At 40.5% G+C, this 25,002-nt stretch overlaps 3 protein-coding genes across 8 annotated transcripts in view; 2 read left to right on the top strand and 1 right to left on the bottom strand.

Moving 5' to 3' along the window:
- The window catches only part of adgrd1 (adhesion G protein-coupled receptor D1), a 41,248-nt gene extending 37,642 nt beyond the window's left edge, over nt 1-3,606 (bottom strand). For 2 of the 4 annotated variants that reach the window (XM_085474816.1, XM_085474815.1), the window contains exons 1-6: nt 3,181-3,606; nt 3,035-3,071; nt 2,572-2,688; nt 2,008-2,103; nt 1,505-1,627; nt 1,225-1,401 (exon numbers count right to left, since the gene is read on the bottom strand). In XM_085474816.1, coding sequence (XP_085330942.1) covers nt 1,225-1,401; nt 1,505-1,627; nt 2,008-2,103; nt 2,572-2,688; nt 3,035-3,071; nt 3,181-3,255 — 625 coding nt within the window. In that variant the 5' untranslated portion in view covers nt 3,256-3,606. The remainder of the gene's footprint in view (nt 1-1,224; nt 1,402-1,504; nt 1,628-2,007; nt 2,104-2,571; nt 2,689-3,034; nt 3,072-3,180) is intronic. The other 2 variants (XM_085474814.1, XM_085474813.1) reach the window with 1 other exon arrangement.
- Nucleotides 3,607-4,783: 1,177 nt separating this feature from the next.
- stx2b (syntaxin 2b) lies at nt 4,784-12,030 on the top strand. 3 transcript variants are annotated; one of them, XM_085474817.1, is made up of 11 exons: nt 4,784-5,156; nt 5,260-5,334; nt 5,433-5,532; nt 6,118-6,192; nt 6,273-6,346; nt 6,960-7,068; nt 8,339-8,412; nt 8,565-8,702; nt 9,056-9,166; nt 9,314-9,422; nt 9,591-9,651. In XM_085474817.1, exons 1-10 carry the CDS (start codon nt 5,127-5,129, stop codon nt 9,407-9,409), a joined length of 882 nt encoding a protein of 293 aa, XP_085330943.1. In that variant the 5' UTR covers nt 4,784-5,126; the 3' UTR covers nt 9,410-9,422; nt 9,591-9,651. The 3 variants fall into 3 exon arrangements, with proteins under 3 accessions (XP_085330943.1, XP_085330944.1, XP_085330945.1); XM_085474818.1 differs by lacking the exon at nt 9,314-9,422 and having other exon boundaries at nt 9,591-12,030; XM_085474819.1 differs by lacking the exon at nt 9,314-9,422 and having other exon boundaries at nt 9,594-12,030.
- Nucleotides 12,031-13,825: 1,795 nt separating this feature from the next.
- Nucleotides 13,826-25,002, top strand: part of rimbp2b (RIMS binding protein 2b) — a 108,978-nt gene continuing 97,801 nt past the window's right edge. Inside the window, exons 1-4 of the mRNA XM_085474820.1 lie at nt 13,826-13,999; nt 14,446-14,551; nt 15,724-15,813; nt 15,896-16,027. Coding sequence (XP_085330946.1) covers nt 15,811-15,813; nt 15,896-16,027 — 135 coding nt within the window. The 5' untranslated portion in view covers nt 13,826-13,999; nt 14,446-14,551; nt 15,724-15,810. The remainder of the gene's footprint in view (nt 14,000-14,445; nt 14,552-15,723; nt 15,814-15,895; nt 16,028-25,002) is intronic.

Raw genomic sequence — 25,002 nt, forward strand, 5'->3', positions numbered from 1 at the left:
TTTAGCAAGAATAGTTAGAATAGCAAGAACACTACACAATTTTACATTTTGACCAGCTGATGGCGCTGTCTTAAGCGAAGAACCAAAACTCAACTAACATTAAGCGCCTTGAGGGGACTGTTGTTGTGATTTGGCACTTTATAAATAAAGCAGAACTGAATTGAATTAACTCTGTCAACTAAAATGTTTGATTTTTCCATTAATTAATCGAGCTTAATCTTTTGACTGATTTAGTAATTTATTACTCCTTCAGTTCCAGATGCTAGATTTTATGGTTTGCACAAACCAAAAACTCCAGCCAATATTTACAATGAATTGTGCATCACAAGAACAGAGAAATTAATAAACAATAGAGAAGTCCCAAAAGACAATGCCTTCCCCGTCACACATGCCAGACAGCCAAAACCACCAAAACACATGTCATTTGTGGTTGCAATATAAGCAGTACTGGATGTACCAAAGACCAAGCTCAGCTTGCAAGTCTCTCATTCACTTCTAAATGTACATTTTTATATTATTAACTTTCACCTTACAATCACACACTGGGTCACACAGGCCCTCGAGTCTTACTCATTCACCCACAAAAACCTTTTCTCCCAAATCAGAAGAAAGAGAAGTGACATATTTTGACATTATGTCCCCAAGGCTCAACATGTCATTGTATGAGAACCAGATGACGTTTGGATCTTTATAACCGAACACTAGCATCAAAATTGAGTTACGACCAAGACCTTGAGTAACTGCAGGAAAAACAAGGATGACACAAGTCATTTGAGAAGAGAATAGCGATTGGTAAAAGTTTCACGTAATGTTGAATCTCACATGGTTTATTTCATTTTGTCAACTGTTTACAGTATCAGCCCATCTCATGAAAAAAAAGAAAAGAAAGTAATTTCATTTTCAGAAATTAATTCAAAATATTGGTCACACTCTGACTTTTATTGTGTTTCATATCTCATCTAACTTGACACCAAAACTAAACACCGAACATTATTTTGCACATGTTGTCTGCCATCTCCAAAAAATTGTATGTTTAGTGCTACAGCAAAAGATTTGAGAAATCTACCCCCATCTTTGTCAAATCAACTGTCCGTAGTTACATCTGGTCTCAGTTAACAAAGTCATGAATGCAATTATATAACCATTAGTTTATGGTGTGTTCAAGACCAAAATAGATTCCTTGTGGGAAATGTAACTATGTGAAAGGAAATGTATTAAGCGTACCTGGAACGTCGATGTTGGCCCGCCATCTGTGCTTGTTGCTACGAGTGTAAAACTCCACATATCCTCCTAAAGGGTTTGTGTAGACTGAGAAGCCATTGGAGATAACTTTTCCTCCAGAAGCGACAGCAAAGCGGGAGGCTGACTCGTGGTTTTTCCAAAAAAAGGAGAAGGTAATGCCTAGGGGATGATGAAAACCCAGCAGCCGTCAGTACAGGAACTGAACAGTTTTACAAGCTAAACGATAACTTGTTCAATTATAGATTAAGTGCAGTGCACTCACCCTCAGGACCACATAAATTAGGGTCACTAATGCACGTGTTCTGGTAGTTTCCAAAGTGAAGAAAGGTGCCACCGTTATCTCCATTCAGAAAGATGCCCTTGTTGACCATTCCTTCAACAATGTCTGGGAAAAGCACAATTTAGAGGAAAAATTTCATTTAAAAACAGGAAGGTGTTGTAACCGTTTAAGTGACTTTATAGTCATCTAACCACACGCTGTTTTGCATGATGAACATAAAGATTTTGCAGCTTTACTTGCATCTCATGTCAGAAGCCAGTCAATAAGTCTCCTACTTGACTTCAGGTTTATTTAATGTTAAAGAACAATCCCTTATCATCAACATACCAAGAAGTCCTCATTTCAGTCTGCAAGAACCGAAGACTGAATGGGGAGAAAAGTGTGGAGGGCTCAGCTCAACCGTGTGGCAATACAGAGGGAACAACAGAAGGCAGTGGGTGATGCACAAATGATTTTCAGTGAGAGGAAAAGTGATGGATCCTCACCTAGTATTGCAGAAATGTTAGTGTAGGCAGAGTCATTGTACACATAGGAAGAATTATGGGAAGAAGGGAGCACAGTGTGGTTGTGGATTCTGATAGCTGGACAAAAACAACAGAGACAAAAAAAAAGTGATTCACACCAATACGGACAAAAAAACAGAGGACAGAACAGTGAAAGGAAAGCAATGGGAGGGACGTGATGCACAGGTATGAGACAGAGTGATGGTGACCAGCGTGCGAGGTGGCAGTGGTCAAAGAAAACTCAGTGTGACTTCACACATCATGCCCAAGTCTATACCCGATCCCTCTTTAACTTTAATCTTTCACTGAATGAGGAATCTACAACACTGCTGCAAATGATATTTAATTAAAAATTAGGGAAATGTCATCTCCAAACTATAGATTTTTGTAAACGATGTACTGCAGCATTTTTAAATCCTATTTTTTTTTAATTGACTGTAATTTCACTCATAAATCTGGCATTAAAATTAAAATCATATAGCTTTGGCTGGAAGATGGGTGGTAAAAATACATTTAAATCGAACAGGTGTTTTCATATTCACATACTTATGTTGCTTCCGTTAATATAACCTGATCTGTTTCCATTATGATCCCACAGTTCATGGATTCCTTCCACTGCATCCAGCGGCCAGTAATGCGAGGCCGTGTCCAATACCTCCAGGCCTGGATGGACAAGTCAAGCATAAACAGGCATCCAGAAAGGGCTTTTCATCCAATCAAGCACTGCCTCATTAATCAGAATTTATTTTCCCAGAACTACATTTTGGGTTTGGGGTGGATTAAAAAGACAGTGATGATAATAATGATGCAAACAACTGGAAAAAAGTTGTTTATGAAGCAGACTATTTTGATTAAGCAGAAGAAGTAAACAAAGCAATAACATCCTCTGGCATGGAAATTAGCAGATGGTAAAACAGGATCTTACAAATTATTTCTTTCTTTCTTTTTTCATTTTTAATCTAGCAACTGGAAACACAGGAAAATTGTCAGTCCAGAAATTTCTTACTACCTGGATGCTTCTGAGCTTGCGCCACTTGAGCATAAACCTGTTAAGAAATTAAAAATAACTTATAAAGTCTGCAGTGCACAGTTCGTTCTGCTACATGGGAGGAATTGCTAGGCATTTTCATCATGATGTGCCTTTTTTAAGTTTACCTTAATAAAGGAGACAAAAGCTGTAAAAATGCGAATCCGCAAACAAAATGCCATAGTCTCTGCAAAATATAACATTAAATCTCTGAAACAACTTAATTCCACGGGTGAAGATGAATCCAATAAGCACCGCTCATTGTACCAATAGAATAAAAATAAAACTTCGGATCAGTCCATTTGTCCAAGGTTAGAAATACCCAAAGAAAATAAATAGAAGCACTGACTCAATAAAGCATTCAATTTAGAGTTGTGGCATGAGGCCGAAAAACTTCAGAAGTTGTCCTTTCATGATAAAAACTGAAGCCCAACTCCAGAAAATTGTAATCCTTAATATTTATCCGAAAATTTAAAAAGCCGTTTTCTTAGAATTTCTCTGCCTGCATCTGGGAGCCTCAAGGAGTACAGGAGCTCCGCTGAGCTGTGCTGGGCTGCTGCTGGACTGAACGTGGGAATTGCAAAACGTGAAGTCATTTTCTTTGGATCTTCTAAGAAGGGGCGGTAAAGTTTGTGCGTAAAAGGCGTTACTTGTGCGTAATTGGAGATTGCACGGGGAGTGAGATCAGGGTGTGCACCGTGTGATCCACAGATGCACATCTGAGTTTGTATTCAAAATATTTGTAAATAGCATACGATTTTAAAGACGTTTCGAGCAAGCTTCTTCCGACAACTGGTGGAGAGTCGCGTTGTCTAGCTTTTTTCTTTCTTTTCAAGCTCTGAAGACTACAATAACCTGGATGACTGAGTAGCTACACAAACAGCATGCAAAACCTTTCTAGGAATAATAGGAATACGCTGAGTGCTATCTGCGAAGTTGCACAGATATGCCTAGATATGTGGGAAAGGAGCAGAAACCCCTTTTAAAAACAAATTGAGTTACAGTTAAACAACACACACACACACACACACACACACACACACACACACACACACACACACACACACACACTAAAGTATGAAAGTTCTGTAAATAAGATCAGTATTAAAGAAGAACTCAAAGCACTCCAAGTGGAAACATAAAACAAGACCTATGTTGTTGTCAGATGAGAAGTGGGCCCTTGTTTGACTTTTGGCTCGGTAATTTCGGTTTGTGAAATGCGTAATGAGAGTTGGGCATTTAGAGTTTGGATGACATCCACATATGGGGAAGTCATCAGGAGTCCCGTCGAAGGCTCCAAAAGTCGATTTACGCGGGTAAACAGCGCCACTGTGTGGCCAGGTGAATAATAGCTTAGCGGCCATCCAGCAGCGCTTATATATTATTTATAAAAAACCTTTTCATGTAACCGCAAACTGTTGTTGCTGTCTAAAAAAAATTAAATAAAGAAAACAAATTGATATTAAAAAAATCGATTTACAATAAACTCAGAAATGCCACAAAAGATTAAAGTCTGACAATGGTACCTCAAATAGTTTCAGATTTGTGTAATAGTTCTACCAAGTTCAGCCCTTTTGAAATATGATTGCAGCCATTTAGTTTATTTATCATAAAGTTCAAATGCGATTAAGGGAGGACCAGATTCTCCATCAACGTCATCTGAGAGAGAGAGAGACCTCACAGAGAGGGACAGAGAGAGAGAGAGAGAGAGAGAGAGAGGCGTATCCCGGGGAGAGGGATATTACTGTGGATCTATTACGGATCCGATGCACTTGTTGAGCGGGGAATATCGGCAGAGTTGAAACAGGAACAGCCCCTTCTGGGTTTATTTCTGAGTTGTGTCTTGGACCCAGTTTTGATCAAACAAAGCTCGACCTGTGGCACTGACTTCCTATTTCTGCGACTGTCATCTCACAACCTCGTGGGCCTGGATCTCAGAGATTAAACTAAATCTATTTTTATTAGCCACCTGGACCCGACTGCGCGGCAATGTTCCTCTCCACATGGAGATGTACAGGATAGAGCCAGCATATGCTTTACAACTAGCTGAGCGGGAGACGAGCTGACCGGTGTGATGAAGGATCGACTGGCTGAACTGACCGCTGTAAGTGTTTTTGTTTTAGCTTCAACTTCGTGGATCGTGACATGAAATAGCCTGGCGGCATTAAAAAAAAAAAGGTCACTCAAACACATTTTCATCCTCGTAGGCCGCTTCACAAACAGAAGAGGATGTTGCAGTTACAGTTAACCAAGATGGATTCATGGATAGCTTTTTCAGAAGGGTGTGTACTACTGTGACTTCCAGAATGTGTATTAAGACTAAAAGCAATAATAATTGAGGACACTGATGGATTCTTTGCTTATTTATCGGCTGGTGTAGGTGGAAGAAGTCAGAGGAGTCATCGATAAGATCTCCATACAAGTGGAAGAAGTGAGGAAGATCCACAGCATGATCCTGTCGGCACCCAACACAGATGACAGTAAGTGTGGGTCGTTTAGGATGTTAACATCCTTTAGGTTTTTTTTATTGCTTTATTTTTAAAAATGCATGGATGGCAGTAGTCTTTTTGGGCACAGAGTCAACGTGCTTCAGATGTCTTCCTTCCTTAGTTGCGATGAATGGCCGGCAGACCGGAAACCTGTGAAGGAAGTAGCACTCAAATTTGCATCAAACCTGACAAACTACTGTGAGATTCAGGACTTAATCAGGGATTTAAACATGCTGTTTTACTAAAAAAGAATTTCTACAAATTCCAAATGGTTTTAAATTATGACTGATCCTTTAATTAGATCAGAATCAGTGTCTAGCCTTCTTTACTGTGTGAGTGGAAAATCTGGTCACAGGATAACTCAGTTTACTTTGCCATGGAATCAGTTAATGTAGTTCATAACAGTGTCCATGACGTGGAAATTGTCCTTTATTTTGTAACCTCTCCATTATTGCCTCGGGGTCGTTGCCAAGTGACCAGCTGAAATCAGAGCAGATCAAATATTTGGATTACCTGGATGACGACTTTTCTTCTAAACAAACTCAAATCTAACACATCTCCTGTTTGTGTGCGAAGGGACAAAGGATCAGCTGGCTGCACTCACCAATGATATCAAAGGGAATGCCAATGTGGTGCGAACCAAACTAAAATGTGAGTTCAGCTGTCGTCCACATTTCTTTCATGTGTTTCAAATTGTGTAACAATGTCATTTTTACTTTTTTTTTTCACAGCCATTGAGCTGAGCATGCCCAAAGACGATGCTGCTAACAGGGCCTCCGTAGACTTCAGGATCCAGAAAACACAGGTCACGATCTCCTCACACACGCACACTTATCACATACCTGATCACACGACGACCCAAGCACTACTCTGTCAGCTGTATGCAGAACTTCATACAGATAAAAGCTGTTTTGTTTTTATTATAAATAAATCCAGACAAAATAACTTCTGACTATCCAGCTCTCAGCTTTACTTCTGTATTTTGTTGATGGTATATTTCTCTAGTTTAAGAGCAAAAACTGTATCATAACCTTCCAACACTTCCAACGTGTACTTTGTATCTTGTACTTCTGAATTATAAGGTATTAAGTCTTAAAACTTTGCAGGGTGACATGATGGTCCAGCTGTTAACCGTGTTGCCTCACAGCAAGAGAGAGCTGGATTTAAATCCGGTCTGGGTACTCTGGCCTCCCACAGTCCAAAGAAATGCACTGGGTTAGATGGACTGTTTCTAAATGGGCTGCAGGTGTGAACATAAGGGTGAATGGTTTTCACTATATGTGTTACCTCTGTGGCAGATTACTCTGCCGCTCCCCTTAAAACAGCTGGGATAGGCAACCCTGAGCTGGATAAGCAGAAGTCTGGAAAGCCTGCAGCACATTATCACTTTGTGTCCCTGTGTTTTGACTTGTCCTCAGCACACTGTGCTCTCCAGGAAGTTTGTGGAGGTCATGACCCAGTACAACGAGACTCAAGTGTCCTTTAGGGAAAGAAGCAAAGGAAGAATCCAGAGACAGCTGGAGATAAGTGAGTGACAAATAATTGTACTCCTGTATCTGAATAAGCCCAGGAATAATGGGCTACATTAACTACCAATGGAAGACCATACAGGACTTGAAATTAATTACACTTTCAATTCTTTTGACAAATTTAAAAAAGTAGTGCTAAAAGGGCGACAAAAGAAGTAAAACCCTCAAGCTGTGTTAGGGCAGGATCCAGGAAACAGACCGCACCAGCTTCCTCTCTGCTTCTCTGGACACCAGCCTTAGTGCTGATAAACAGAGAAGAGCAATATTATAGGGTTTCTGCAACGCCCAGACAATAAATTTCCAGTGTTTTGGAAAGAAATGTACTAAAAATGGTTCCCGTATTAGCAACATATAACGTAGTCTCATTAACAAATATTCTATATCAGATAGAAATGATTGTTTAGGTACAATAAGATTCATATTTGTTATAACTCCAGATTTGTAATTTGCTTTCTGCTTATTGTGTTAAGTCCTCGCTGTTCAGTATCCCTGTAACAAACAGGCAGATCCATTGTATTAAGTATATGTGAGTAACAATAGTGAAAAGCAAAAAATAAAAAAGGGTTGACTCCCAGAGCCAGTCCCTGCGGCCGGCATTAATGAGAGGCTCTAGTTCTGCAGACGGGCGAGCCTGATACTGGAGACGCCTCTCTGTGTTTGCGTTGCCCGGGATACGAGCAGAGCACTCAGCGGCCTGTGCAACAGTAGTTCACCTGTCTTTGACCAGACTCAGTTTGTGCTGTCGCCAAACACCAATAACTGACACCGTTCACAAGTAAAAGCCTTGATGTGTAGCGATGAGCTGAGCGCATGGTGTGTTTTGCTTTGAGTGTCTCTCTGAGGAACAGCCACCGATAAAGGTGTGCGATATACAGTAAGCACCTGCACAGCGGTCTCTCTCTCTCCAGGGAGAGTACTTTACAACAGGAGGCATGGTTGCTGTAAAAGAAAGCCCTCTGTTTGTAGAGATTGTTTCAGGAGCTTTGGGGGGGGGTGGGGTTTGTAGATTTCGGTACCTCTTATGCAACCCTTTGGCATGAATCCACTGACAGCTGCAGCAGGCAGAGATGGGGCAAAAGAAATAAAATATATTCAGAGGGATTCTTCCTCAGTTCCATAATGACATCAAATGAAGGCATATTACTTTCATGGGTGGGAGCAAATACACATGGTCCAAAACAGTCACTTTTGTTAGGAGTGCCAAAACTTATGAATCAAATAAAACTGCCAGACAATTTTGAATTCTTTGTTTATTTGTTTAATTCTAGCTGGAAGAGTGACCACCAATGAAGAACTAGAAGACATGTTAGAAAGTGGAAATCCATCCATCTTCACCTCTGATGTACGGTTTCTCCAGCATTAATGTGCTTGCTTGGTAAAATGCCACGACTGCCATCTAGTGGCTGATGAGTAAATCTTTTTTGCAGTTGGGGTTGTGTGCCGATGGGGTGATTTTGGATGGATTTTTGAAGGTATTAAATCTTTCTCCCTCAGATAATTTCTGATTCCCAAATCACACGGCAAGTCGTGAACGAGATAGAGTCACGACACCAGGACATCATGCGCTTGGAGACGAGCATCAGGGAGCTCCATGCGATGTTCATGGACATGGCAATGCTGGTAGAAACTCAGGTAAGAGCCTCATCTGAGTGGAAACTTTCACAAGCAGATCTGTTGATTTTTCTTTTAAAACTTGTTTCTAATATTGTCTACTAGGTATATTAGAATGGAGCTCATAGCACAAATACCAGTATCAAATCAGAGGTGTAAAACATAAGGCTTGTGGCCACTAAGACTTGTCCAGCAAGGAGGTGTACCCCCCCAAACTGTCATTCACTATTTACAAAATTAAAGGACATAAAGTTCCTGTTTTTCCACTACTATAGAAATTACTGCTTAAGATCAAAGTGGCCTGTATGTGATCCAGGATGTGAAATAGGTTTGACATCCCGGCCATAAATAAAAGCATCTGCATTCATTTACAGGGGGATATGGTTAACAACATTGAGAAGAACGTCTCTAATGCAGCTGAATACATTTGTCGTGCAAAGGAAGAGACCAAAAAAGCAGTCAGGTACCAGAAGAAATCCCGGAGGGTATGTGCTCCTTTCTGGTTCTTTCTTGATGCAATTTAAAAAATATAAATCTTTGTAAAGGTAAATTTGATATAAGATCGTGGTCTAAGCAGCATTTCTTTTCATTCATGAACTTTAAATAACACCGTCTTCCTCTTCACTTGCCAGAAATACATTATTCTTGCCTTTGCTCTGTTGATCCTGCTTGCTGTTATTGCACTAATTGTCGGCCTGTCTGTCGGACTAACCAAACCCCCTGCATGAGACCTGCTGTGAGGTAACAACACTTCCACACCCACAACTTCCTTTTCTTGAGCCAAACATCCATCTCTTAATTTATGAATCTATTTTATATATTATGTTCATCTGCCGAATGCTTCACTGGATCTGCGGTTTCTCATATGCAGCCAGTTCCTCTGACTACTCCTTTCTCCTGTTTTGACAGAAGCTTCTCTACCTTGCCATGTGTGGAGGTTTCATACTTTTACTCATCATAATAGTCGGAGTCTTTGAGTAATGAATTCCATCGTGTGCAGTTCCACAGCAGTCAGAAGTGATGAAACTTTTACAAACTTCATAATAGGACTGTCAGCCTCTACCCAGCAGGACGGATGTCTTGAGCAGAACTTTTCCCCCATTATTGTTATTATTTTTAAAAAAAACAATGACTCCTGATAACAACCAACTGACAGCTGATATTTGGAATTGATACATTTTTACGGTAAAAGAAAGTTTTAATGTTTACATCACTTCACTACATATGAAAAAAGCAGATCTGGCATATTTACATGATGGACACAAGTGTTGGTGTTAATTAATACCTTTTCTTAATTAAAAGAAAAAATAATCAAAGCCTAAAGCTTAGCAGCAGATGTGTATATAGATATAGATCTGTTTGTCTCATCTTCCCAGTACCCCTGCTATTCTTCAATGTTTTTTTATTTTATTTAAATTTTTCGCTTTTTTAGCAATTTAATCACTCACTAAAGACAACATCTTAAAGTATTAATTGTTACTGTTTTATGGCAGTTAGGGCGTGTCTGTCCAATTAGAAGCATGAATTCCTTCTCGTGGTCAGCAGAGTCCAGTGCAACAGATCTTGGTGGGGAAAATATTCCTCGGCTCCTTAACACTTTCCTTTGGAGTTAATGGCCTCAGTTGCCAGTTTCATGCCTTAGTGAAAACATGGTGCTTATATTTGATGATAAAGAGACAAAATATATTTTTAAAATTTAAGTTGGGATAAAATGTAAAAATAAAAGCAGAATGTAATTATTCAAAAGCAAATCCTCATATTTCATTACTATAGAACACAGAAAACATATCAAATGTTTAAGCTGAAAAAAATTTATGAAACAATAAAGCATTCTTTATTCTGAAATTGTTCCATAATTGGTCTTGCAAATTGGTGAGCCTGAAATTACTCTGAAATTTGTTCCTATTTTTGATGAGTTTTAAGGATGAAGACTGAATTCAATAAAACTGGAATAGAGGTGGGCATACTTGTCATAACAGAAGTAGGTTGTAAGATTGTGGGATGTACCACTTCAAGGATATCTGCTATTCTACCTTCAAAACACAGCTCATCTAGCTACTGGTCAGCTCCAGTCTGTGTGTACTTTACTGTGCCAGAATAGCCTTTAGTTTTGATTGTTTGTTATATGCATGTAACTAATCGGATGTGATTGGGACATTGCTCTAGGTCACAGAGTAGTGGTCCAGCAGTAGTCTGTTTTGTGTGGTTCTAAAGTTTCAAGGTTTATATTTTCACTGCAAAAATATATCAATTCTTCTTAACTGTAAAACATCATAATTGCTATCAGCCCTGAACAAAGACGCAACAGTCAACACACAGAACCAGTTACAATAGACACAACAACATCGGCCTCTGTGTTATGCTGAAGTAGAGCACGTCTGTTCAATACAGCAGATTACTGTTGTTCTATATTGCTGTTAAATAGATTTTTTTGTGCTGACGAAACAGTTTGACATTTTGGGAAATGATTTGGGTGCTTGTTGAGGGTTCGATTAAAGGATTAAGTATAACTTGCATGTTTAAAGTAATAAACATGCCATAGACACTTTTTTTTAACCCAGGCTAGGATAGCTGCTGGCTGCTGCTTCACATTAAACACAGACACGAGAGCATATCATTCTTTTATCATAATTTAATAAAGCTACAATAACTGCCCAGACAGTGGTGCACTGGTTAGCACTGTTGCCTTGCAGAAAGAAGGTCCTGGGTTCAGGTCTACCAGCTAGCTGGGGCCTTTCTGTGTGGAGTTCACGTTATCTCTAGGTACTCCCACAGACACACGTGGGGTTTGTTTAACTGACTGTAGATGAATGGCTGTCTCTCTCCAAGTGCTAGTTTGGCACCATGTCCCAGCTGTGTACCCTGAATTGGGTAAGCTGATGCATGTCACAATTTTATCAAACTGCTGCTTTAGTGTCAAAACATGTGACCAGCTCACTTCTCTGTAAACTGACGGCATACTTTGTGTTTACATGTTCAAGTATGTGCTTTATCCTTTTCACCTGTTGTGTATATATAATGTTATTTGTGTGATGTGAATGTTAAACTACTACAGCTCAGGAGACCTTTAGGAATTTCATGTAGTAACATAGAATCCACTGTTATACTGTAAATGTGCCTTCTTGACATTTTAATATGAAACCTTAACCTTAAGTGCATTTGTCACAGCTACTGAGTGTGATGACTGAAATACTGCTGTGAAAAGAGTCATGCAGTAATGTAAGACTCTTGGAAGAATATTTCAGGAACACACATTTTTATTTTGATACCTTTTTGTTTTTTGCTTGATTTTTGTATTTTATACTGAAAAAACAGATATTAACTAATGCAATAAATAAAAAATCCAGAATGAAAAGTCCTGTCCTTGTTTATTTTCTTAAAAACTTCTTAGTTAAATATACAGGGGCTATCCAGATATTTAAAATAATAAATAAATAAAATCTCTGACTATTCAAGACAAAATTAGGGGTATTTTGCCTGCTCTAATAACACTTCAAACATTTGGAGGTTCAGTTTGTTTAAAAGAAGCGGAAAGAAACAGAGGCTGCTGTTTACTTCTGGCCTAATGAGTGCTTTGCACAAAGCACTTGTCTTCTGTGTAATCAACCAAACAAGATTAGTTAGGAAAGTGGAAGTGAGTCCCTGGAGGGCAAGGTCTTTTTTCCCTTTCCTCTCTTTTTCTCTCCTTTGACTTAGATCAAAGGCTCTTTCAGAGGTGTACTTTGAATGAAATATCACAGAATGTCCTTAAATATGAGCTCTGGGACTCCCCCCCCCCCAAGTATTCATCCTACATGTCAAATCAGGGGACATTAAGAGCTGTGATTTAACTTGGTCACAGAAGTTGGTTCAGATGAGTAATTTCTGTGGCAATATGTCGATGTTAAAGCATGGTGAGTGATAACAAAGTGTATTTTGTGCATTGACTAATTATTTGGGTTAGTGCCTTTTCAAATTTTGAATAATAGTTTACTGTTAGTCATTAGTGGGAAATCTCCCACGTTCCACAGAATAAGCAGCCATCTGTCAGTTTGAAAGGGAAATTATACAAATATGAACATTTTGTGAACTATAAATAAGAGATATTTAAACTTCTCAGTGACTCACCACAGGTGGTGATCATCTTCCATCACTGGTCAGGAGTGCTAAAGAAATATATTAAACTGCCCTGTTACTGCAATTTTCTGTCAATAAAGGTAATACTCTGTTCTTACTCTGCTGTGGTCAGTGTTATTCACCAGCAGAGTTTGATCAAATATCGATAGCATTGATACCAGTCTTGGTATTGGTATCAGACTGATACTAGCGCGATAGGCTCGAAGTTCAAAAGTCTTGGTATCAGCAATACTGGCCCTGTATTTACTTGGTATCTGTACTAAATTTGCAGTATGGCACAGCAATACTTACAAGTCTCCTCAACTGTGCTAAATGTATTACTTTACACATAAAATAATTTATTTTAAGTGCTTGCATTACTTACATCATAGTCCCTACTGATCTGTAACGATGAGTAGCGATTGGCTGGAATAAGTATCCTCAACTACCAGACCAACTTTTCTTGACTTTGATGAAGGTGAAGCTTGAGGGGCGTGTTGAGATCAACATTTTGTAAGAGTGGATTATAAACAAGCCAGAATAATTCAGAGTTGTGTGATAGGTTGTATCAACTACCTATGTGAAGTGATGGTATGTGAGATAAAGTGGAGTTGTTAAATGGACAGTCAGTTTTGCTGAGAATACAGTTGAAATTCATTTAATTTCAGTGTTATTTATAGTGTTAGCTCACTAGCCACTGGATGTGATGAAAGTGCAGGGGGATTAAAGAAAACAACAGCAGTGAGGTTTGACCTCTGCCATGAGTGAAAGCTGGAAATATCAGTCAAAATAGAAATCAATATGCCAAATGGAGAACAACTTAGCTTAATGCTACTAGTCAAATGCAACAGGGCTGGAGCACTATTTCATTTTCTTTCACCAGCCTCCCTTGCTAGTAGTGCATGTAGCTTTGTGTTTGCTAATCTGCGTGGAGAGAAAGTACAGTGTTTGAAGTTCAAATGTCCCAGTTTTACACTGGGACCTGAAAGCAGCTCACATTTGTGGATCTGTGCGAGGTTGGCCCCGTTAAATTAGTCTCAAACTTGATCTGTTCGTATCGAGCGATTCGTTCGCACGTATAAGGTTTTGTGAGCAAGCGAGCGAGAGTTACGTGTAGTTTTAGACATTTGTACGCACAGAAATGTTTTCTAAAGGTAAAATTATCTGATTCGCGAGCTGACCTTAAAAAATGCGCGCAAACGACCAGTATTTCAGGTTTGGATGTACGTACACTTGTAAAATGGTTTCACGTGTGGTTTGATTGCTTTGCATTTGTCAGTCCTCAAAAGTTACAAATCATTGCACACATTTGTAAATATTAGGTTAGGGTCGTGGATCATATCGTACGCTTTTGCAACCTTTTTGAGTTTGGCTTAAGCAAGAGTGGCTAGAAGACTCCAGCTCTGTGGGTTGGTATGACGTCAAATTTAAGAAAGAGTGCGACATGATTCCCAAAGAGCAATCAGCTTGGCATGTCTCAGCACTGGATGCAGTGTGTTCTTAAAATATTTGAGGAAGCTGGACATGTGCAAGACAGAAACCTAAAGTAGCAAGGCTAAAAAGTTATCCACTGCAGCTGAGCAGTTTCTCTAATTCATGTCTTTAAGAAAGCGTTAAAAATGCAGGAAGAATTTGACACAGGACCTAAGCAATGCTTCTGACCCTTCAGTTGATTCATCTGCTGCTCAGTGAAGCCTCATCAGAAATGATCTCAGTGGAAGGGTTGCTGTCAAGAAGCCATTATTAAGGAAAAGAAACAGGGAGAAAAGTCAGAGGTAAGTACACAAGAACCAAAGTCAGTGGCAAGAGGTCTTATGGAGTAATTCATCCAAATTTTAGTTCAAATCATTAAACTGTACAGAGGAGATCAGGTGAGTGACAGTGAGTGTCTACAGCCACAGTGGAGGTGCTGTCATCAATTAGGGCTGTGTTTCAGCCAGTGGTGTTGGGGATGTGGTCAAAATTAATGGAATTATGGAGGTATAATAGTACCGTTAGATTTTAATCCACCATACAATATGCCCCAAATACTCTGCCAATGTGGTAAAAGCATACCTGGATAGACAAACACACAATTTAACACTATCAGCCATGGATTGGCCTCCCCAGAGCCTGCACTTCAATATTATTAAAGCAGTGTGGGATCATCTTGACAGAGGACAGAAAAAAAAGGCAGAAACACCCAAAGAAGAGCTTTGAATGTACTGCAAAACCTGCAAACTCTTCCTGAGGACTGTTTAATGTATTTAGAGAGTTTAGGCTGTGCTGAAGAATAAAGGTGTTCATGCCAAATACAGATTTTTAAACTCATTAGAATTATGTAAATTTTGTTTGTGTCTTATATATTGTATTTCCATGTATGTTTGCACATGTTTGAATAAATCACTGCATCTATTTCCCATTTTCCTGGAAAAAAATAAAGAAATCAAAGGTGGCTCAAGTCTTTTGCACAGCACTGTCGTTTAGTATATTAGAGTCTAACTGGAATTGGAGCTGTCAGGGAAGGAGAAGTCCACAGCTAATAAGTCTACTCTGGGTCTGGAACACGCTGGTCTAGATGACACAGTGGAAACTGCAGTAACTCATGACCGTTAGACTTCAGGGTGTACTTAGTCTGGAGTCGCATTAAGGTTCACAGCTGCTGTAAATCACAATTTTAGTTTGAGAAAAGCATGAATTTTAAACTGTAGCCTAATGCAGCATACACTCTAAAATAAAATTGAGCTTAATATTTTTTTTATGATTTCCACAGTTAATATTTAAAGCCTTTAACACTTTCTATGTGCATATAATAAGAGGAAATGCATATAAATATATTGACTCGACTTTTCAATTACAGAGGTGTAGTTTTATGCATTTTGCATTTCCTGTGGCAGCTGTGTCATCTTTTCTGTCTGTGTGTACTAACAATAATCCAAATCCATTATTATGTAACTGTTGAATACAGATATTTATAATCTGAACATGCTGGAGATCATCATCCGTCGCTGCTGACCATGACAAGCACTTGGGGAAGCATGCAAACTGTTCTGTCATGGTAGGTTATTGCTTGTACCAAGCAAGAGATGAAATGTGACTGATGCAAGACTTTGCTTGACATCTATTTTTCCATTTGGCAGGGGACGATGGGTTGCCATAAGACTTGCAAGGTGGAGAAACTCCTGAGACAGTCTCAACAGGAAGTAGTGTGGAGCCAGAGACGAACGCTGGCCAGAGCAAAGAAGAACAGCTGGGTGAGAGGCACGGATAAAGTGAGTGTGGCGTGCTGTTTGAGTGTGTGCTGGTTGCTAAGCTTTCAGTGAATAAGATTTAACAGTGTCTGGACACTGTGGATCAGAATTTGTTGATGCCTGCAGCCATAATCTGACCTCATCCCGCGCTCCTCAAACAAGATTCTTGACTGCCACTGAGGTTATTATTAACAAACTCAGCCATATGCACCTCTTAATAATCGTCTTGCCTCATATATTTAGCTATTAAATTAACAACATAACAGCGTAAGTAGTCCTTGCTGCTCATTAAATAGACTTAAAATGGATAGCTACAGTTAGGTCCATTAATATTTGTTTTGTACACCACCATATAGCTTTTAACTTTAAAAATCAATGTGAATGGAATTGAATTACAGTTTTTCTAAACAGCATGACGTACTTTAATTTTCTTTGGCGCTCTTTCAGGCCTTATGGTGTTGATGGGTTGGCCAGTGAGTTCATTCTCTTTAAGAATCTACGGATTGTTGATTTGGCCACTCCTAGAGTTTTTAGTGTCTCTGCAACATAGGTTGAGTTGGGAAAAGTAAAATGTTTTCTGATTTTTCTGTCTGTTTCAGGCTCCCTTTTAATTTTCTTTTCAAAATGCTTTTGAAATTGTGAAAAGTCTGGACTGCTGGCAAATCAGTTTAGCACCTGGGGCCCGTTCTTCGTACGTCGCTTACTACATCCAAGATCAAATGACACATCCAAGATCAAATCATCGCGCTAACCGTGAGCTCGCTAATCCGGTTCCCCGAACACACCTGCTGTTGACGATTACTACAGCTGGACGCAGGAATGTGACATCACTGGGTGTCGTAAAAGGGGCTACGCATCGATAGTAGAAACATTGATCGGCAACCCGCTGATTGGTCGGCGAAAATGTCGAAGGGGCGTGCTCGGTATTTTCCGGCAGCAGAGCAAGAACTCATGAGTGAGGGATTTCAGGAGTTTCAGAGTTTAATTAAAACGCAAGAGAACACTGCAAAGGCTGCAAAAGCAAGGAGAGAGGGCTGGCAGAAAGTTGCTGACAAATCAAACTCGTAGGTAATTTAATAATAATAATAATAATGGATTGGATTTATATAGCGCTTTCCAAGGCACCCAAAGCGCTTTACGATACCACTATTCATTCACTCCCACATTCACACACTGGTGGAGGCAGCTACGGTTGTAGCCAGGCTGCCATATCGCGCCATCGGCCCCTCTGGCCAACACCAGTAGGCGGTAGGGTAGATCTATCATATGACACTATATTGTCCAATATCATATGGCATTATATTATATTATAATATGTTATATTATATCCCCTTTCACATTAGAGCCACAACAGGACCCACAAGAAAATGGGAACAAGTAAAAGTGGAATACAGGAGTATTCTACAGAATGGTAATATTTATCTCTTAGATTGCTTTGCGTCTCTTGGCAAGGTAATACTGGCCTGTAATACTCTGTTAGTTTGTTCATAACAGCAACCAAGAAAAGGGCAGAGGAAAAAAAGACAGGTGGTGGTCCTGCACCCCCTCGTCAACAAGTTGGTTAAGTAAATAATACCCTCACGGGAATATCGATATCTCTCTATGAGCACACTGTCGCGCTGAGGTAAAGGATCCTGTCTGTCCCGCAATATACGCTGAATTCTGAGGACTCTCCTTATCAATCTTGCACCTTCCGCAATGGGTTGGTCGCGTATACGGACAGGACATGGCTGCGACAGGCTTCCCAAATCCACCTTCACTTTTATAGCCGTGGTCTCTCATCTTGATTACACGAAGTAATTTACAATTACTACTCTGAAATATGAATTACATCTGTAATAATCACATACATGTAATAGAATGTTAATAGTTCATTTCCCTTTTTTAGGAAATGACCTGTATGTATCTGTGTGACATCAATAAAAGGATCAAGTGCTGCATTACCTTTAGTTACATTGATAATATTTATTTATGGTGAAACAGTGGAAAAATATCGCTGTTGCTTTCGTATAAATGAAGCGGACATACCTGCGTGGCCGCGATCTAATCCTGTTTACATAAAGCAAGCCTGCTCCCGAGCAGGTTTACGCTTACGGCTCTGTTGCTATGACAGCAAGTCCCGGATGAGCTTCGGGGAACCGACTGATCCAGGATCACGCGAAATCGTCAACAATCTAATCCGGCTAACCTACTTAGCGAGGTACGAAGAACGGGCCCCAGGACTGTCTGAATCTATTCCCATCTTTACTCTTGAGGAAAAATCCCAATACAAGATATTTACAGTCTTTTCAGCTGTTTGTGCTATAATTGCTGAAATTCAATTCAAAATAAACATATGTATTTTTCTTAAAAACTAAATATTGTCACTTTCAACATTTTGAATGTTGGGTACTCAGTTGCTTTCGCTGCGATAAACTGACAATCCAGGGTGTACCCTTGATCTTGCCCAGATAGATTGAGATAGGTTGCAGCACTCCTGCTGCCCTGAACTAGATAATCAGTTAAGCATCTAGATTCATAGACTCTTTAAATTAGACGATACAAAATGAAGGCTAAAGTAATTTTCCAACATTTAGGCTTCTGTCACACAGGCTTAGAGCTAGTTTGCAGAAGAATATGTATTTTTTGCGTGGTTGGTGAGTGACTGCTGGAGGTTATTGGTCGTCACTAATTGCCTGTATTTGCATGGTTCACCTTTAAAGAAAAGAAAAAACAGGTTGACAACCAACCTGGTTCAGTTTCACTGCTCCTTAGCAAGTAGTTGGTGAGTATTTGCAGACAAGTTGGTATCTTCTATTCAAACTACAGGTGACTGCAGCAATCTGCTCGTGACCAAAGCAATCACAAGATCTTTGGTGCAGCAGAAACTGTTGCTAGGTCAAACTGGTCAGCTAGCAAAAGTAAGCTACCTCTAGCAAACACTTGCCATTCGATTAGTAATACAATTCTTCCTTATGGACCCGTGGTCACCAGGGGCCATCTACACTGGAGCTTTATGTTACAGTCATGCTAGGGAGGTTTGCAGCATATCAAAAACTATTATTGGTTGCCTCGAACCAGGTGACCTGTGCAGTCACCTTGCGATTGGTTGCCCAGTACTTGAGGACGTTTCATGCTCAAATACTTGCAATAGGCTGCTGAATGAAAATATTGAATACAATTGCCACCACTTTTCCAAATCACAAAAGAGGTTGCTGTCCTGTTTTTACTCTAGTGTCGATATAAGCCATCACCCAGGCTTGCAGAGGGACATGAGTGTGATGATGAGATTAGGCTGAAGCGCAGTAGACGTGGGACATATTATTAGTCTAGCACAAGTTAAACGCAGAGACAGAAAAGTTATTTTTTGTGTTTTGTACTTTGACCCTAATCACACTAAACTCTGTATTATCACATGGCAAATCTAAAAAAAAAGGGCGACCGTGGCTCAGGGGGTTGGGCAGCGTATCTGTAACCGGAAGGTCGCCGGTTCGATCCCCGGGCTCTCTGTCCTGGTCGTTGTGTCCTTGGGCAAGACACTTTACCCTACTGCCTACTGGCGTTGGCCAGAGGGGCCGATGGCGCGTTATGGCAGCCTCGCTTCTGTCAGTCTGTCCCAGGGCAGCTGTGGCTACAACCGTAGCTTGCTTCCACCAGTGAGTGAATGAATAGTGGCATTGTAAAGCGCTTTGGGTGCCTTGAAAAGTGCTATATAAATCCAATCCATTATTATTAAATTTTTCCTGTATAGGGGAATTTTATGAGCCCTCAAAGCTTTTACCAGGAGCCAAAGGAAAATCATTCTAGTAAAATATTTTTTAAATAGTTATTGTATTTGGTATGCCAATTTCAATAGTTTTTGATCATTAAATGGTCAGAAATACAGTATATGAAATACTGAGGCTTGTGTTAAAATAGGTTTATGCTTACTGTTACCCAGAAAGGCCCACTCTAAACCAGCAAAACCCCTGAAACTCCTGCCTGTATTTGTGCTTCTGTATCAGTCTTGCTGGAATGAGTTAAAAACGACACAGTTGGAAAGAAACTATTATGATAGTAACTGTTAGTGATAGCGATATACTCAAACCATCTTCCAGTTCCAGCTGCTGGAGCCTGTGGCAGGTGTATGATGTAAATTAACATAGCTTGAAAAAGCAAAGTGGTAACATCTGATGAGAACTATGTTGTGATACTTCTATCGTCAGCACACGATCTCTTCAGGGTGTTGCATGACTGGTGTTCACAAAGTTAGGCTATTTGCTTGATTAAACCAAATAGCCTAACTGCACCCTGCAGGTGCAGTAATTTACTTATAGAGGTAATAAGAGATGAGAATGGCAAGCTCATTCAGGCACCTGCAGAGAACCTTGTAGGGGTTTGTATTCACAGCCATTGTCTACAAGCCTCAAAAGGAAACCCACAATCCATACATGGACAGTTCTTTTGAAAATGTCTAAAATGTTTACATAAGGGTCCGACATAATAACAAGAGCAATGCAAGTGTTCAGAGGAGGGTGACGTAGATAGCATCAGGGTAGTTCGTGCTACAGGCAAACAGCAGGAGGCAGGGCAGGACCTGGAGCACTTTAATATGACTGAAGTCAGTGTAGTGGCCTGTAGCAACTGAAACCTGTATTTTTCCTCCCCCTTTTGAAATGTCGAAGAAATAACTGCAATCTGACCTCTACCTCTTTGTCATATGCACGTTATGAGTTATTTTCTGGTGAATATTGTCTGACCCCATTGGCGTATCCAAATCATCTCCGTGCAAAAGCTGAGCTCTCCGTGTTCTATTTGTTGCACAGTTTTTGAATAATATTCCAAACTCTTCACAAAAGGGAATGCCAAAACAGTTGTTCACACCTCCGAATGTGTCTCAGTAAGCTGGGCGCAGGCAGGCCTGGAGCTGCTGTTCTGCCTTCTGACAGCTTTTGACAGCTGTCTGCCCAGGTTTGGTTCTCTTTAACATTCTAAGGTAGGCAGGCATCCACTGAATCATTATTTCAAGAATAAAATAAGCGAACAATTTGACGTACCCTGTACAGCTTTGCCCTCCCCGGGGATGAGAAAATACTGTGCTTCCAAATAGTTTAATAGACACAGTTTACCTCTAGTCCATAACAGTTAATGGTTTTATTTAAATGCTGTGTCTACCTGTAGAGCTTCGGTGTGATGGAGACAGACATTTTAAATGTATTTGTAGCATTTACATCTGTGGAAAAACAGGGTAAAATCACACTTAGAAGTCCTACTTTGGTGAGATCTACAGTTACCTATAAAGGTGTGCTATACTGAACAGTACTTCCTGCTTATTATCAGAACTAAGCACCTCCCCATTTAGTGTTTACACACAGTCAGAGGACACGTGTGGGAACGGTTGACAATTGCTTGTGTCGTGGTTGCCTTGAGTCTTAAACAGATGCTGTGATAAATAGTCTGTCGATTGGGATTGCAGCGAGGGTCCCGCCGTAGGGGGAGGGAGGCCCCAAGACAGGAGGTAAGAGCCTGCTGTAGTTGCTAAGCATCAATGTTGAGGGAAGTCGTTTTGGGCCCTGCTCTTCCCGCTTCTCCTTTTCCCATAACAGAGTGCAGCACCACTGTCAGCCACAGAGGGCAGCCACACCACACATGCTGTGCTGCTATCCTCCACATCTCCCTGTAGTAAAAAAACCCAGGATGACCCAAATAATCCCCTTTAATACCCCTGTGCACTTGATTTCCCGATCTGCGATTGGACGGCCGCGGTATTGCTGCTGTTTATGACAGCTGATTGGTCTTGCCCAACTTGACAGCGAGTGAGGCTTTGTCGAGCCGCTGGGCAGCCTCTGTGGCATGATGACCCATGATGAGGAAAGGCGGTGCTCCTGTATTAGCTTGCAAAAGAAATACAGTAGCTGGGAGGTAGTGCCACAAAGCTGGGAGCACTGGAGCTGGGGATGTCAGAGAACCTTGCATGACCTTGCCAGCTTCAATCATGGCTACTCATCAGTGGCTGGTTAGGTGAGCGGGCAGTAGGATACAGCACGCCGCTGGCAGCGTTTATTGACAGAATTGTCTGTGACTGCAGAGAACAGGACAGAGACGGTCCTGATTAAAGAGGACCAAAAGACATCGTGGAGAAGGTGCACTGCTCGGCACCACTGCACACTGCACTGCCTCTGCACCCCAGCGTGCGTGTGTCTGTGTGACTAAGCGTGCGTGCATGTGTGTGTGAGAGAGAAAGTGAGAGAGAGCGAGAGAAGGAGAGAGAGGAAGGGGGCGTGTTGATGTGTGTGCTCTGCTGCACAGCCACGATAGTGTGAACTGAATGATGCTCGCTGGCTGTCCCTCTCTCTCTCTCTCTCTCTCTGCCTGCGCTGCCTGGCTGTGCCTCTTTCTGCCGAGCATTGATGAACCATTTTATGCTACATCGTCCTGGTCCTGCTGCCGGCTGCTTCTCTTTCCTTTCGACACAGTAGGAGACACCTGCCATTTCCTCGTCGGCCCTTTCTGCTAAGGTAGTGTACCAATCTACTGTTGGCTGTCAAGCTGTGTATGTTTTTCCGAGCCGCGGATTGTTGCACTGACTCTGCTGCAGGCTTCCTATGCTGATGCTGATGCTGCTGCTGCTGCTGCTGCTGCTGGTGGATGATCATAATATCTCTTAGTGGCAAACATAATTGAAATGCAACCCACTGCCTCTTACACACTCATAACCGTCTACCCTCTTATGCATGTCTTGGAGATGGATCAGCATGTTTTGAGCTGCTCTGCCCAGGAGTGTAGGTTTGACAGCACGGTGAAGAGCCAGAGGACATTAAGCATCATTTGCATGCAGTGAGGATTCATGCTTATTTTTTTTCTGTGTTGTTGGTGACCTGATGGGGAAACATGTTTAAAGCGTACACTTACCTTAGCATAGCTGGAGCAGTGTGTTTATGGTCAGTGTGTGTGATATAACATGGTCTTTGGGCTTGACGTTGGTCCCAGCTGTCACTGCCATGCCTGTCAGGAGATGTTTTCTGTAGATTGTATATGCAGAGGAGGTGTGTTTAGCTTTAGGTTAAGGAAACTAGTAGGATTGCTGAACTTATGTCAGTGAAGTGGAGATAGGAATACTAATTGGAAAAAGCATTCAACTGAAATGGATGCATTTGCTTGAATGGGTTTTACCAAATATTTGCTCAGATTATCCATTGTTTTCGTTAAGATAACAGTGTATACTGTCTGTGTGGCTGCGTGTGTGTGTTTCATAGCTGAAAGATGATACGGTGTGTATGTTTGTCCATTATAAATGGGTACAGTGTAAATATGCAAGGGGTAAAACTATTTCTGCATATTGCATTGGCTGTAGCAGATTGCAGCATTGGCAGCGGACATACAGGGATGTATTATGATTTTTACTGCGAGAAAATATTTTATGTGTATCTGTGCATGAATGCACGAGTGCCTCCCAAGGTCACTCATTTGCAGTGTTTCCAGAATTAGAACTGTCAGTCTCGATTCACACCTTGGGTATGAGAGAGTACTCTGACGCCAAACTCCCATCCGTGCCGTAGCTCCTCCTGTCCACCTCGACAAGCAGACATGGCCATTCATCATTTCGCTGGCGATCCCTTTGCTGGCAGCAGAGGGACTTTTATCCTCACTATGCACCGGAGGCAAGTTTTCATATTTCAAACCAAAAATTTGCGTGCTGTCCACGGAGTAGATTCCTAGAGGAGTGGCAGTAGGGTGCTGCTGGTGGTGGGAGGAAGTGTACTTTTTTTTTTTTTTCCTTTAAACCTAGCCCCAGGGTCAGATAATATTTGCATACGCAGCAAATGGGTGTGGTGAAACATGCTAGGGGTTCAAACATTTTTATTTATTTTGACTCGGAGAGAATACTGAATGTGAATTAGAAAAATTAATTTGGTGCTTGCCTTAATGGCACATGAATAAAACCGAAGAGCAGTTTAATGAGTTTAGTAGTGATGTAATGACTGTTTTTTAAATGAAAACAATTCAAGTACTAAATATAATTTTAATGAATTACTAAACATTAATTAAGTAAAATTATATTTTAATTATACCGGGGACAATATGTACTTGCTTTGCTGCTTTACTAATGTGTCAAGATTCTCATAAGCTAATCTGTATTCAATCTGCTACATACATATAAAGACTCTTTTGCTGAGAGCACAGAGAATGAATGAAAACAGTAAAGTTCTGAGTTGTGGGTTTTGCATACAAATGCACTTTTGATCCATTAAAGTACACAGATTAAGCTCGGTGGGATTTTCTCTTTCCTTTAGGGTGTTTTATAACATTTTATTGCAACTGCAAAGTTAAAAAGCTCGTTGGCAAAGAGATTTATTCTCTTCTTAAGAAAATATTGTTGCCTGATTGAATTATACTTTTTTTCCCCCTCTATCTTACCAGGTAACACATTTGTACACTTTGTAAGGCTAACAATCAAACTAGCATTAATTATATAATCAAAAACTAAAAAAACAACAACAATAAAATTCAACTGTAGCAAGTCAAATGTAAAATTAATAACTGCTTAGGGGGGGAAAAACAACATTATCAGCTGTCTGTTTGTGAAGAATTAAAAAATGCAAAACTTTATCTTCACCAGAAAAGTTGTTGTTCCCTGTGGTGCCAGAGGGTAAGACTGCACTTTCCACCCACAGTGCTGCATACTGTGCCAAAGTAAGGACAGCTGTTTGACATAGACTCATAGTCAGTATAAAAAGCGGACATAGCTATTGTAATGTCAACCACTTGAAATGAAAGTTTTCAGCATCTGCATCTTGGTTTCAAAAAACTGGAGGACTGACTGTCAGCTGTTAGCTCATTGGCTAATGACGGGTTTGACACCTGGTAGCCAGTGAGCACAGATAAACTTTTTGAAACGTGTGAAAGACATACATTTTTTTTTATTGAATATCACTCAAAATGAGTGACTGAGCCCATGAACTCATTAAGCAGATGTTTACAGACATCAAGTCTGGAACACGTTTTCCATATAAACTGGACCAGAACGCTTTTGCAAC

The sequence above is a fragment of the Copadichromis virginalis genome, linkage group LG12 (genome assembly GCF_057382275.1).
Source record: "Copadichromis virginalis isolate Kocher_CV1m ecotype Utaka linkage group LG12, C_Virginalis_male_GT1.1, whole genome shotgun sequence".
In the NCBI taxonomy this organism is placed as follows: domain Eukaryota; kingdom Metazoa; phylum Chordata; class Actinopteri; order Cichliformes; family Cichlidae; genus Copadichromis; species Copadichromis virginalis.